Source organism: Varroa destructor, unplaced genomic scaffold, assembly GCF_002443255.2.
Source record: "Varroa destructor unplaced genomic scaffold, Vdes_3.0 BEIS01000006.1, whole genome shotgun sequence".
NCBI lineage: Eukaryota > Metazoa > Arthropoda > Arachnida > Mesostigmata > Varroidae > Varroa > Varroa destructor.
In genome coordinates, this window is record NW_019211459.1 from 32,070,295 (window position 1) to 32,083,690 (window position 13,396).

The following is a 13,396-nucleotide window of genomic DNA, read 5'->3' on the forward strand; positions in this document are numbered from 1 at the left end:
TGAACGAGAAGATAATATTCAGACAACTCGCGAAAGGCTGGCTTAATTTAAACGGTCAAAGTTTGTGTTCGAGGCGTTTCCATTAAACGACGTTACCTTGTGCCAACCGGCGCGGTAAATCGTTTATGTGCAAATACCTCTCTGATTTGGTTTGGGCTGTAAACACTGCTAAAATCAATCGCCATGCTTCATAAGGGTAGCATATTATCGTCAAACACACAATTCCTTTGGAATTTAGGTACAAATCAATGAGTGTTTATCAAATTGATAGGAAAGGGTTAATATTATTAAGTAAAGAAAAAAGCAAAACACGAACGGGCATGACCCAGGTCGTTAGTCCTGCACTATACAGTTCGAGACGGCGACTCGTTTTTCCATGGTTTGACGTTTTGTCCACATAGCCGACTGCAAGCTAAAGATTGATTGTATAATTTCATTGACGGAGTGACAATATGGGGTGAAACAACTACGTATTCGTCGCGGCTTTCCGATACGTAGAGACGTACGCGTGCCTAGACCGGCTGCAAAAATAGCAGCATCGTTCGAGTTCGTATTGATGAGGCACGAAAATATAAAGCACTTCACTGCAAATACTCTGTGATGTCCTACCAGCGCGATCAGTTGCAATAAGGACATTCGCTACAGAGAAAGGCGAAGTTCCTTTTTGTTTTGAGTAATGAATGTAAGCCCTGCTCAAGAAGGCTGCTATTTAATATAATCGACTTTCGTCGGGCTTGAGCGGGTTAGACGCTTAGGTGCAGACGATGGTTTCTAGGACAACTGCCGCTACTAAGACTTCATCGGTGGCCCGTTAACGGATCAAACATCTCGTTGCGTCATAGACGTGTTTAGTACTAATGTTTGAATATAGACAAAGTAGAAAGCAGTGCTAACTCTGGCTTAATTCAACAACTAGCAGTACGTTTTTGTGGAAAAACATATACTCTATATAAACATACACACGCGTACACCCAAACGCACGCACGCACGCGCGCGCGCGCGCGCGCACGCACGTAAATACAGGTACGCGCACAGTCTCTGCCTGTGCATGTGTTGATACTCAATATTGGCAGCCGATAATTCATGCGTATGAGAAGGTGCAACCTTGGCATCGAACCGAACGTTGAAACGAGTGTGATACATTACCCCTTGTGTTATTGACTGACAATCAGATAGACCATTGAAACCGGGTATATCGACCGTCTCAGCAACGGCACATCTCGGGAGCTGCTAGACCTTAAGGCCAGCGTCAGATGAAACTTTGCTTTATACTGTTGCCGCTGCTGTTCAATTCTGAGTCAACGCAAGCCCCTTAAACGTGCCAGCCAGGGGCCGGCTTAGCTGCATTTGCCATCACAATCACAATGAACCGTAAACAGTTTACAAGAAAGCAAGCACGCAGACAAACACACCCACACAGCAACCACCGACCACCATATGGACTAATAACAAATAGCTTTCCACTACACAAACGCATAACGCAAACATGTATGTTTGCGTTATATACCTATTATATATAGCGTAAAGAATTCATATGTATATTGGCCCTTTCGAAAACAACAAAAAACAGTTGGCAGGATTTTCTTCTGGGTATGCCCGAGCAGTATCACCTCTTGCTCTTATTAGACGGAACGCGCCGAGCGACGAATTACTGACGGCACTATTTATCAGAACAGAGATAAAAAAAAAAAAAAAAAAAAAAAGGAACCGAACGAGACGCAGCAGTAGAAAAGATGAGATGCAAGAAAAGCGACAAAAAAGGACCATTCGACCGGAAACTGCCGCGGTAATGGCCACAGATCGGGTTCTCTGGTCTGGACGCGGCTTTGCTGATGTTCATTCCGCATTTAAATTCGATACGGATAATAATAGCAAAGTGTTGAAACGTGTAAAGACGAAGGAACGTTTCATATTATGTGAATGTATGATTACTGTTATTTAATAAATAACTTGGTTCGACATGGGTTCCAACACGAGCGTTTTACGATTAGCGTTGCTCACGCTAGTGTAGAACGCTCATGTATATGCCTGTGGCCTATGGCTATGTGTCTATTTATCCGCAACGAATGATATATTTAACATACTGTCATGCTTGATTAATATCAGCCGAAGTAGCATAGAAAAATACAGCGTGGACGCTTCTCTCTTAACTAGACTCTTCAGACTTAGCGATGGGCCTGTTACGTGTACATAGGGCGCCGCTGGCCTTAAAATCAGTTCAATATAGTTGATTCTTTAAGTGAATAGCAAGCAGTCTCATAGAGGAAGGCGACGAAGGTCTAATACGAGTTTAAAAGTACTACTTCGTCGTACATAATCCAAGCTTCAGTTGACTCGTTTACCCAACTTTACTATATCCGAAATCAAGCGGCATTAGGTAACGAGATGCAGTAGAGTTTAGAAAAATCTATGTTGAAAAATGGTTGTTGTCTAGTTTGTCACGGTAGCTTCAGAGTATAGACAATAATTATGGCCATGCTGTCGGCGGAGCTCAATGTAGATTGTCGCAAAATTTTTTCCAGCTATGATTTCCAGCCCGCTTTAGTTCATTCATAGATGAATCTTACCAAACACGTTTGCCCATAACCACTGCGAAAATGTGCTTATGACACGGTTTATCGGTGTATGCTCTAGGTTTATCTGAAACGCTGATAAAATGGTGGTCGTCCCGTAAAGAGCAATGCTATGAAAAAAATGTAAATGTATTGAGTGTCAGGATTGGATTTTTGTCACGAGTCACTTCGGTTATTACCGAAGAGTCGTTCGGGTTCGTATGAAGATGAAGCCCAGAATGCTTATGCCTAAGGACCTCTATCAATGGATTTCTGTTTGAAGGAAGTGAAGGCTTGAGTTTTGAAGGTCATGCCTTTCTATCTAATAAAGCCATTATAACATCATTCGCAAAACATTTCGTTGGTAGATGAGGGAGTCCGCAAAGCGGGTACATAACATTTTTACTACTAACCGCAATATTATTAGATAACAACTATTGCTAGATGAATGAGAGTTTTACAGTACGCGTTGCCGTTAAGTCTTCTATCAGATGTCTGGTTTCCAACACGAAACGAACCAATAGCACAATGTACGTGTCATAAAAATAGGGAACAATGCACACCTAAATGCTTCGAGAAACACTAAAATTGTATCTACATAGATCAATTTTTCTCAAATTTCGCTTACTCTTTGTTTCCTGTGTATTCCACACGTTGACAGTCATGTTCAAGCTCTAAATATAAAAACAGAGCTACAAATTCAAAAGAAATCATACTAACAGACTAGATTAAGGCACGTCGGTAGAAAAAAAAAAAAAAAAAGGCTGCTAAAAACGTTCATATGCGATTCTGCAGGACGTGAGGATATCAACACTGAAGATCTTTTACTTGCTTCGTAAACCCTTTTACTATAAACGTTGTTTTTGCGTACTGGTACATCCCCTCATGGCTTACTATTTGAATTGGCTCTGTGCAAACTACCATGACTCATACTGTTACAGTTTAATGATGTTTGCAAATATTCAGTAATTATTTTGATTCGAAAGATTCGGTTCTACAGGGGAAGCTGAGATTTTCCGTATCCACCACCTGATGTTACCCTTCAGTCACCACTTCAGCTAGAACGCGACCTATGCTTGTTACAAAACCTACGTTAACGGAGTTCCTCTCAGCATTCTCCCGCATGCTCGATCGATTTAATCGTAGGATACGTATAATTACATACATATATGCATATGTGTAATGCATGTATAAAGATGCATCTATGTACTCATCAATTTCGAATATCTAGAAAAAGTGGATTTTGCACTGCTATTTTGACATGCCTGTATAGACAAGTCGGGTCTCATCATCAAGTCATTGTTGCCACTCTGTTAGTCGCCTTATCCTGCACTTTCTTTTCGATGTATTTTTATGGATAAAAAGTAAACGTGTACAATATTTATCTAGGCAATGTATCTACATGCTTGATTCGGTACTCTTCCATTGGCACTGTTCTCTTTTGGCTGAAAGGTCAGGCAGGCAACTCGTTATAATGGCAAGCTTGCAATGTTCTACCTTACGTCACTACACCGACAGCCCTGTGAAATTTATTATTAGTAGATCTATCTACATTGCAATTGTTCTTTCTGCCAGCAAGTCTGCTGTAGCCTGTTTTTAGCAGCGAGAACTTTTTTTGACCAATGAATCTATTTGCAGTTAGTTTCCTTTGTCTCCCCTTTTCACGCACAAACACGCCACCGCACACAGGCAGGCTCACACGTCGCATTTTAGCTAGGCCTGAGTGTCCCACACTCGTTCACTACTAGTCATCATTCCGTATTACCTAAGGGTATTTTTTTCTCTCAGGCCTTTGTGTTGTTAGCGGGTTGATGCTGTTGTTAGTGGTGGCTCTGTGTAGCAGTGATCGCGGTACGAGCTGCAGCGGCGGCGGCGGCGGCGGCGGCGGCAGCGGCGTTCGCGGTTATATGTCATCATAACTCATCGACGAGCGGTCGCGCGCGCGAGTTAAAGTAAATATTGATATTACTATTACCATCATGATCGGCATCGTCATCACCAGCAACATAATCATCACCGTTGGTTGGATCGTAGAGGCAACAGCGATTATCAGAAAAAGACGAAGAGAGTCAATTTCTACGATTACCTCTGTCTAAACTCTTTAAGCGATGCTTCGCGACGACCGTTCTACAAAATGGCGGTGATAGTTGCTACTGCTGCCGCCACCGCCGCCGCCGCTGCCGCCGCCGCCGCCGCTGCCGCCGCCGCCGCCGCCGCCGTCGCCGCTGATAATGATGACGATGTTGGCGATGAAGTTTGTTTTGCTAAACCCGAGAGCCGGCGCAGCAGCGGAAAGACGGACGAGCCAACGAACGCGGCTGTCTATGGACGTTGGCGTGGCCAGCAGAGTCTGCATTAATAGTAGCCATCGAGCTCACAGCATATGGAGAGGCTCGGATTTTGTGTCGTCGTCTAAGCGATGTTGAAGTAGGTATCTGTCGAGAGATTCTTTCTCCGACATAGATGAAAAGATATTCTATTACTAATACTATCGTTTTTGTCTAAAGAAACGCTGTTTTCATTCAATTTTCGTTCAGGATAGAACCACTAATGAAACCGTAGCCGTGACAAAAGGCCCGAAGTCTTCCTGCCATAACAATTGTATTATAATCCTAATAGATGGAGAGCTTAGCTAAAATTATATAGAAGGATATATCCGTTTCTCTATTCGTAACTATAGTAACTGGCCGTATGTGGTCTTTCGCGAAAACTGCCAGTGTCGAATGGTCAGTATTTTCATTCAAATTACATGTATTTTAGTCGTTTGTTTTATCAGAAGCGCTAGACTGTCTGTATCTCAGGGATCTGTAATTAGATTCCGGGGAGTTTTCAAGTAATATGTTGATGCGAGAACATGATGTTTGATGACCAGTAAGTGAAGTTTGAACACCACAACTTAATGACTTCTCAACAATGTTCAGTAATTTAAATTGCGTTGAAAACTTCAACTTTCATTCGTTCATAGCTTTTTCTATTAGCTAAAACACGAAAATTAAAAATTCATTTTCTAGAACTAAAGACTAAATGATTTTTCTTGATGGTGACTTGATGAAACTTCAAGTCGGAATCACTTTTTTTGACGCCTTTACATTAGCACAAGCAGGGAACACCTGTGACCTAGGTCGATCACTCCTTTCGGGTCGTCGTTACATATTGGAGCTTACTAATGAACCAATAAAATAATAACTTAGAAATTGCTTAAACAGAAAGTGTTTGTTAGATTACTAAAGATTATTTTTGTGTCCTTAAATATGTAAATCTTCACAAGCATCTGCTACCATGCAGTTATAGACCTTGTGTGTTTATATTGATGTTTGATATTAAATTGGGTAAGAAAATTCCAATGGCTTTTCTCGAAAGCTTGTTTTTGTAATCTTCGCCCACTTGTTATTTTTGAATGGTGTTCGAGGGCGGCTACATTATATAGAAATTTTAATTTCGATTTTTATTGTCTTTACATTACATAGAAATTATTTGAGAGAACTCTTCGAAAGTGAATGTTTCAGACCGAAAAAAATGTAAATTTTGACACCCTCTATGCCATATATTTCATTAAGGCTAAAATATTGTCGAAACGGCCAATTGTTGGGACAAAGGACAATTGTTGTTGTGCATATGGTAACAGTGTTATTGCTAAAAGGTCTGCTTAAGAATGGGTTGCCAAGCTTGAGAACAGTATCTGTGACGTATAGGATGTCCTTGCTTTCGCCGACCATCTGAAAGCGTCTTTGAAGGAAAACGGTCTGGAAATAACCCGGGAATTGATGGAAAACAATGGCCTGCAGCTATAAGACCATCGCTAATTATCTGAAGTTTTTTTTTTTTTTGTTTTGCAGATATTCGTAGCTCGGCTACCTCATGAGCTCTATAGATCCAACAACTTTGGACTTCAGCACTTTGTCTGATATCGGGCGTCATGCGAACACAATGACAGTTTCCTACACCGAATTGCCGCGGGCAATGACAGCAGTGACTGTATATTAACTTAAACTAGAGATCGGTTGTGTTGGCGTCAGGGAGGAAGCCACGGTCCAGACTCCAACCGTACCCTGCTTCATGGTAACACAAAGCAGCGCACGGCGAACATAGTCAAAGCTGCCCTCTTAAACCTCAAATGTTGCAGTCTTAGTGTTCTGCTGATTTTGCCGTGCCGATGAATTTCTACCTTTTTTGTTCGCTGAGCAGCCACGGTCATGGCCTCATCTTTTACACTGAGCAACAACTCAAACCGTACTTGGAACAATTGTCCGACATGAAACCCATAACTTTCTAGGGAGACGGCATGCATGATTTGTTGGAAAAAAAAAGTTATGAACGATGACGGGAAACACATACCGTAACAACTTCACGTTGCTTTCTATTCACTAGAAACTCAACACAATATATATGCTGTAGAGGCCTTTTGATGTACGTTAGATCCATTGAGAGGTTTACTCGAACGACGACGCTATTGCTTGCCGAACATATTTAGGACACGCGGTAATAGTAAAGATAACAACGTTGATCAGCTCGTTGTGACATCCGCATTACACACCAACACAACAAGCCCAGTTTGCACATAAAAACATTGTGTAGCATAAGCGATAAACAGATAAAATTAGTTTCTTTTGTCCAGTAATTGTTATTGCCTCTTAACACATTAAAGTGTTCAAGTATTATGATTACTCGTATGTATTGTGTGTTTCCTATCTATCTCTAGCGATTTTATCTCTTCAAGTGAATAGCACGTGTTGCTGATCGTCAATGCATGTTTGTAGAGTCACTTGTCTCCGTGTTGACCTTAACGCCAATTACTTTTTGATCTGTCTTCGTTTGTGTTCGAGGCGCACGCATAGAAAAGCAAGAAAACACGACGCGCTCCAGAAGACGTAGCGTGTTTGCTTTGTTATTGTTAATGTTATTGCATGCCGGACTGTTTCAACGTACCGATTCTATTTTTTTTCTGAGTTTCCTTTCGCCTTTGTGATGGATGGAATTCTACTTGGCCCCTACCCTAGGCTGTTGGCCTATGGGTCTTCCAGCCGGGTTCTGTGAACTGCGTGAGCGAGGAAGCGAACGGTCTCTGCGTGAAATTACGCGGGTGTCAGTCGTTAATTGTTCATTAACATTAATATATAGTTGCCGTAACAATTTCAGATACGGGCGTTGTTTTTGCTACGGCTATACCTTGTAGATTCGATGCTACGACAGGATAGCTTGCGTTACTGATGGCGCGCCATCCACCGCTGACTATGTGCGTGGGATGTCGACAAGAGTGATTTATACAAAACGCACACACACACACACACACACATATATATATGTGTATTTATTTTTGTTTGTTCTTTTTTTTACTATTGCCACATATCGGCTGTATTTTAGCAGACGGCATCGTTCGTAACACTATCAATAGAGCGTGCGAGGCTAAGGCGTGAGCTGCTATCCATCTTTGATTTGCAAAAAAAATTGCCGTTCTCGTCCCACGTATCAAAGTGTTTCACTTTGTCGCTTGTGGCTTACCACTGCTTCAGGTAGTCTGCTACTCCTGGTACCGTGATCATCTCGATCTCATCTTAAGCATTTGCCTTTATCATTCACAACACGATGGCAAGGCTGGAAAAAGACACCAAATGTGATTATTGATCGAAAAGAAGAAGGGATCAAGTGGAGGGATGAAGTGGCGTAGTAGAAAAAATCAACTAGAAGAAGGGAGAGGAAATATTCATCAAAAAACGACAATAAAATTAGACTAGGTCTAAACGGCGGATACGAGTTGGAGATAGAACATAAATTGCAAACGTGTGTTTTTATCAGCAAAAATATCAGAAGCTCTTTGGACTGGTTTTCTCGAACGGTAAGCAAGTAGTAAATGTCTACCTATATTGAATATTGCTCGATATGGTACAGGTGAAGGCGGAAAAATATTTTACGCTTAAGGTACCTCTAAATAAGGTTTCAGACCTTTTGAAAAGGAAATAAGAATTCACTAGGTTGTCTCAATATTGGAAAGGATTGCACATTTTATTTGTCGAGGTTCTGTTATGTATCGTTTTTTTGTCTATGCGTCATGATACTCCTCGCAGGCTCATCGTCATCAACAGCAAAACGCATCTTCTTCTTGAAAATGAGAGTTGCCCATTTCACTCTCAAAAAAAAATGTTCCGCAATTGTCGCCAACAGTCAATTCAGGTGTTAAATAGCATTTACCATTAAGCGATAGGACGATTTTTCTCTTCAATATATTTTCATTAGTAGGTACACCTAGTCATACCGTACATGTACTATGTGACGTGACGTGAGACGGCAGTCACCAGTCATTCATAATTCGATAACCTATATAATACACTTATGAAAAGCACTAAATGATCTTACGTAGTGCCGTACGTACAAGTAACTTGTTTACCTAGGTACAATTTTTCCTTTGTTTGTATCTTTGTTACAGCGGTGCCCGATCTGCTTCCCCTATCTAGAACTGACACTGTAGTCTTATTCACATAGAGACCGATATCTATGAATTGATCTCTGTATATTAATAGGGTTTGAATATCACGCATATTGACACAGACACACGCGTTAGGGCAAACAGAATGATAGGGATCGATTCTTTGAAGCCTATATTTGGTTCAGTTGCTTTCGTTCCTTGCCCTTCCTCTGTTTAAGAGCTATCGTTCTATCTCGTTCAAGAAGTTCTTCGTGGGAGCTTGCCTTTTGTCTTCATATCAGTTCAGGATAGAACAAATGAAATCACCGGTCGGTCGGTCGGTCGGTCGATCGATCGGTAAACTTCGCTTCGTTACCGACTACAGCTTGTGAAATTTCGTTAAAGATCACAGGTGCTAAATAATGACAATAATCTCCAGTGTTTGTTCTAAATATAGGTTGTCTTGTAGGAACAGTCTCTTGATTAGACCTTGAACCGAAACGCTGGCAGGATTGTTTTAAAATAAATCTGTAAATTTACTAAAAAAATTTTACGTGTTTTGGCGTCCTATGGCGCCGGAGAGCTCTGTCGGAGAAATCAGCTATTGCGTTTATTATCCGTCAATATTGAGAATGATAAATAGAAATAACAATAATGGACGCTTGCTTCTACCCTATAGTTGTCACATTTGAGTCATGTACTGCCATCGTCTTTATCAATAGTTATCTTTCACTTCTTTTCTTTTTTCTTTTGTCCGCTCATAAAGAAAGTGGAGAACAAATGTAGCTGAAAAATCAAGGTGCATTTTTTTTATGAATCCGATTTTTAGCAGCTTTACCATCGATTTTTTTTTTTTGTTCTGTCTTTCATACAGTTGTTTGTTTATATTTGTTGTTAGACCTTCAATTCGACAAGCTGCGCTGCCACAGTGATATGCTTGTTCTGTGTGTCATTCCGGTTGGCTTCTCTAAAGTCGGTTAGTCTCTATTTCTCTATACACGGACGCTCAACGAGTGTCCCACGTATATTTCACATAGCGCCTGGCAACTATCTTCTTTGAGGGCCGGATTTCACTAATCCTTCCTGTAAACCGCAAAACTAAGGGTAAACATGGTGTTTGTGTTTTCTATTTCCTCCTTTTTCGCCGCCAGGCTCGCCGTCTCGTCGTCTGGTTCAAAACCTAAAAGAATCGTCCTATATGCAGCGATGTGTTCCTTCTAACGGCATCGCTGCCGGTCAGTGATCATTATGAAAGCAAGTACGGACGAGAAGCCTCCTAAATTTGTTGCTCATAATACAAACAATCAAGATAGTTTTTTTTTCCTTTTGTTATACAGGATTCTATTAAAGCTGTGCCAGACATGACACAAATATTTTATATTACACATGAGATAACAGCATGTTCGCGACCATTTTCCCGTTGTAGCGGCTTGCCTTCTCAATATCTTGGTCAATTTCCCCCTTCATATTCCCTCTAACCTCTTTCATTTCTGTTTTCTTTTTTACACTTCTAGTCTCTTGCCCGTTTTTCCTACTGCTGTCGTCGTCATCGCCAATGCTCGGGTCGGTCCCACCTGCAAAATTTCCGCCATGTTCTATTTTTCTATCGTATGTATCTGCGTACTTATTGTAATAGTTTAGTTGGCCCGACAGACAGACTTTGGCAGGTTGTTTGACTGACATCTGTTTGGCCGGTCCATCCAATCGATTTGGCCAATTTCTGATTGGAGTCACAGGGTTACGCACCGCCTCGAACACTTCGTACATAGATCAATTTGTACTAACTGATGTATGTGGATTCCAGATGTACACACGAAACCTATATTCCACTCACAGGTGATCAGACGATCTTATTTTTCCATATATTCTAGCCATAGGTAAGCACAACTAGAAAGTCGTCTTTATGCGAAGGTAAGGCCACGGCCAATCCAGCCAGTGCCAGTATCATTTCGAATCGACACCACAAAGGCGTTGCCACCTCTTCAGATATGTCTATGGAAATTACACCTCATAATTCCAAAGCACGACATTTGTCTCAGCTTACTCTAATGTGGTGTGTGGTGCAATATTTCCCGGTGCTTCAGAGCAGTTGACTGAGGTTACGTATCCCGTCGCTACTTCCCGCGGCCGAATAATGTCTTCAATGTTGAAGGACTTCAAGGGTCGTTTTTCTGGAGGTCTACAAGGTATCGAATCGAGTACTGTGTCGCAAGACGTCACAAAGACAGAAGGAAGAAACATTTAAAACACAAGCTTAGTAGTCGTTTGTTATACAGCTAATATTCAGTCGGGCGAGGTATAGAGCCACGCGTCCGAATAACTAGGTTCATAGTTTAAGGAGCTAAGTTAACTGCGCAAGGCATTAGAAGTTGTTTGTAAAAGTCGGCTATAGCTATTACACGAATGCTAGTTAAGGCGGAAGCAATCTAATCTGAACTAGCACGCGAACGTCCTTAAGTAGGCCACTATGGGGTGGAAATCGCTATGATAGGAAAGGTCGAGCGAAACATTACTTCAACATTCTTCGATAACGTTATTTTAACACCACACGTTTAACACCAATAAGTCTCTTAAAAGTTTATGATGAATTGTTTGTAGGATGCATTCCGTCAGTATGAAGTCACAGATCGTAAGGTGATGATGAAGGAAGTTTTATTAATAGGCTTCAAAATGCAGTCAGCCTTAATTTTGCTTCTAATTGAGCCTTACCTGGATCGAAGCAGTTGGTCCCTTGAAACAGAAGTCTCTGCATGGCAAGATAATGTAAAAGTGAAGGCCCATTATCTAGAGGAGGTAAAGCCATTTGCAGCGGGAGAACGTGATCCATTAATGTTGGCACCTTTGGAACAACGCCTTGAAGACGGCGAAGAAGCTCGAGCTCTTGTTGAACTGTTAATTTATCCAAAGGGTAGCTGCAATCGCCTAATGGCATCCGACGTGACGATCCGGCGGACTCAGAGAACTGCATTCCCGATAGATTTACTTCATCAGACCGAAAGTAAGTGGAACTAATTCGGGGAGACATCTCATTTGAGATCGGCGTCTGGTCATGAGAAATCACTTGACGCGCGAGATGTTGACGCACTTGATGCCGAACTGCCAAGTTCGGGCGTCTTTTTCGCCGGCGGAAGTTTCCGTTTTCGAACATAGCCTCTCCTTTAGTGTCGAGCGTCCAATAGCAACCTTTACCTACAAACATATAATGCCCGAACATCGACGTGTTTATAAAATGCGAAAGCGTCCATCTCGTGAGTATATACGTTTCAATATACGTTAGCGTGTGCCCAGTTGTTAAGCTGCTATTCGAAATGATGAAATTGCTTTTAGTTACAAGTTATCATTACTAAGTTCTTTTAAAATAGGTGTGTTGCTTTCTCGGCCTTCTCAAGGCGATAGAGTCCTATAGGCTCACATATTGGTGCTTTAGAGCGTTTTGAGCAGAAACTGAAACCTATATTAATTTATCTATTAAATTATTGACGTGATCATTTAATAGCACGTATGCTTTTCAGCTAACTATAAGGGTTTAATTATTCGATAAGGAGGACTGTACAGTATATTTAAGTAGTGAATTGAATAAAACTAGCTTAAAAGGACCGAGATATTACCACGGGTGACAGTATTATTTCATGGCCTTCCCTTCGTTGTAAATAGATTATTATCAGTTGAGCTCTCTGAAACGTCAACAACCAGGAGTGACAATCACTATCGTTACAGAATGGCGTTTAAAAAACTAACTAGGATGTGCAATGCCCACTAAAGAAATCATTGAACCCAAGGGCAAGTATGCTGTTTGATTGTTTACTAACCGGGTTTGCTTTTTTCGCGTGGAACCTTTTGAAAGCAATCGTTAAGCGATAGGTTATGTCGGATCGAGTTTTGCCAGCCCTGCTTGTTGTCATGGTAGTAGGGAAAATGGTCCATGATAAAACTGTAGATTCCATTCAAAGTGATCTTTTGTTCCGGCGCGTTACGAATGGCCATGGCGATCAACGCAATATAACTATACGGAGGTTTCTGATGGGGCGGGCCTCCAGTATTTCCACTTTTCAAGTTTCCATGACGTTGAGTATCATAGGATTTAGGAGTGACTTGAAGCAGGCTGAAGTCAATCTCCTCCGCGATGTCGCACTGCGCCCGTTGTGATAGATCAATCGGTGGTGGGGACGCCATTTCTGCTTTACAACTGCCTTCCTGTAAGTTCTTCCACCTAAGGGGCCAAGTTGATCTCGCAATTTCAAGTTCAGTGTTCAAGATGTTACGCTATCTCGGTTTCTCGCCGTTTTTCTAGCTACATGGAATTGTAACTCTTGCATAAGTTTCCGCACCACTCTTTCAAAGTAATTACTGCTAATCAACACTTATTTTTTTTGGAAGATTGACCTTTAACTTTAGTTCGCGAACTTTTTTTTTTTACATCACCGTTTGTTCAAAACGTTACGTC

At 41.4% G+C, this 13,396-nt stretch overlaps 1 protein-coding gene and 1 long non-coding RNA gene across 2 annotated transcripts; one reads left to right on the forward strand and one right to left on the reverse strand.

Moving 5' to 3' along the window:
- The first annotated feature begins 4,791 nt into the window (after window positions 1-4,791).
- LOC111253111 (uncharacterized) lies at window positions 4,792-8,748 on the forward strand. Its single transcript, XR_015329730.1, has 4 exons — window positions 4,792-4,979; window positions 6,389-6,611; window positions 8,063-8,385; window positions 8,615-8,748. It is a non-coding gene; the product is annotated as an uncharacterized LOC111253111 (long non-coding RNA).
- On the reverse strand, window positions 8,523-13,125 carry LOC111253110 (uncharacterized). Its single transcript, XM_022812055.2, has 3 exons — window positions 12,762-13,125; window positions 11,662-12,141; window positions 8,523-11,153 (listed from the first exon to the last, which is right to left on the reverse strand). The coding sequence occupies exons 1-3, from the start codon at window positions 13,123-13,125 to the stop codon at window positions 10,993-10,995; spliced, it is 1,005 nt and encodes a 334-aa protein (XP_022667790.1). The 3' UTR covers window positions 8,523-10,992.
- Between the last annotated feature and the right edge of the window lie 271 nt (window positions 13,126-13,396).

Bases quoted from the DNA above. Each gene is read 5' to 3' on its own strand.
- LOC111253110 (XM_022812055.2), bottom strand. From the start codon at position 13,125: ATGGCGTCCCCACCACCGATTGATCTATCACAACGGGCGCAGTGCGAC. The intron at 12,142-12,761 runs GTTAGTAAACAA...ATATGTTTGTAG, and splicing joins ACGCGAAAAAAGCAAACCCG to GTAAAGGTTGCTATTGGACG. The intron at 11,154-11,661 runs GTAAGGCTCAAT...CTTGCGACACAG, and splicing joins GACCAACTGCTTCGATCCAG to TACTCGATTCGATACCTTGT.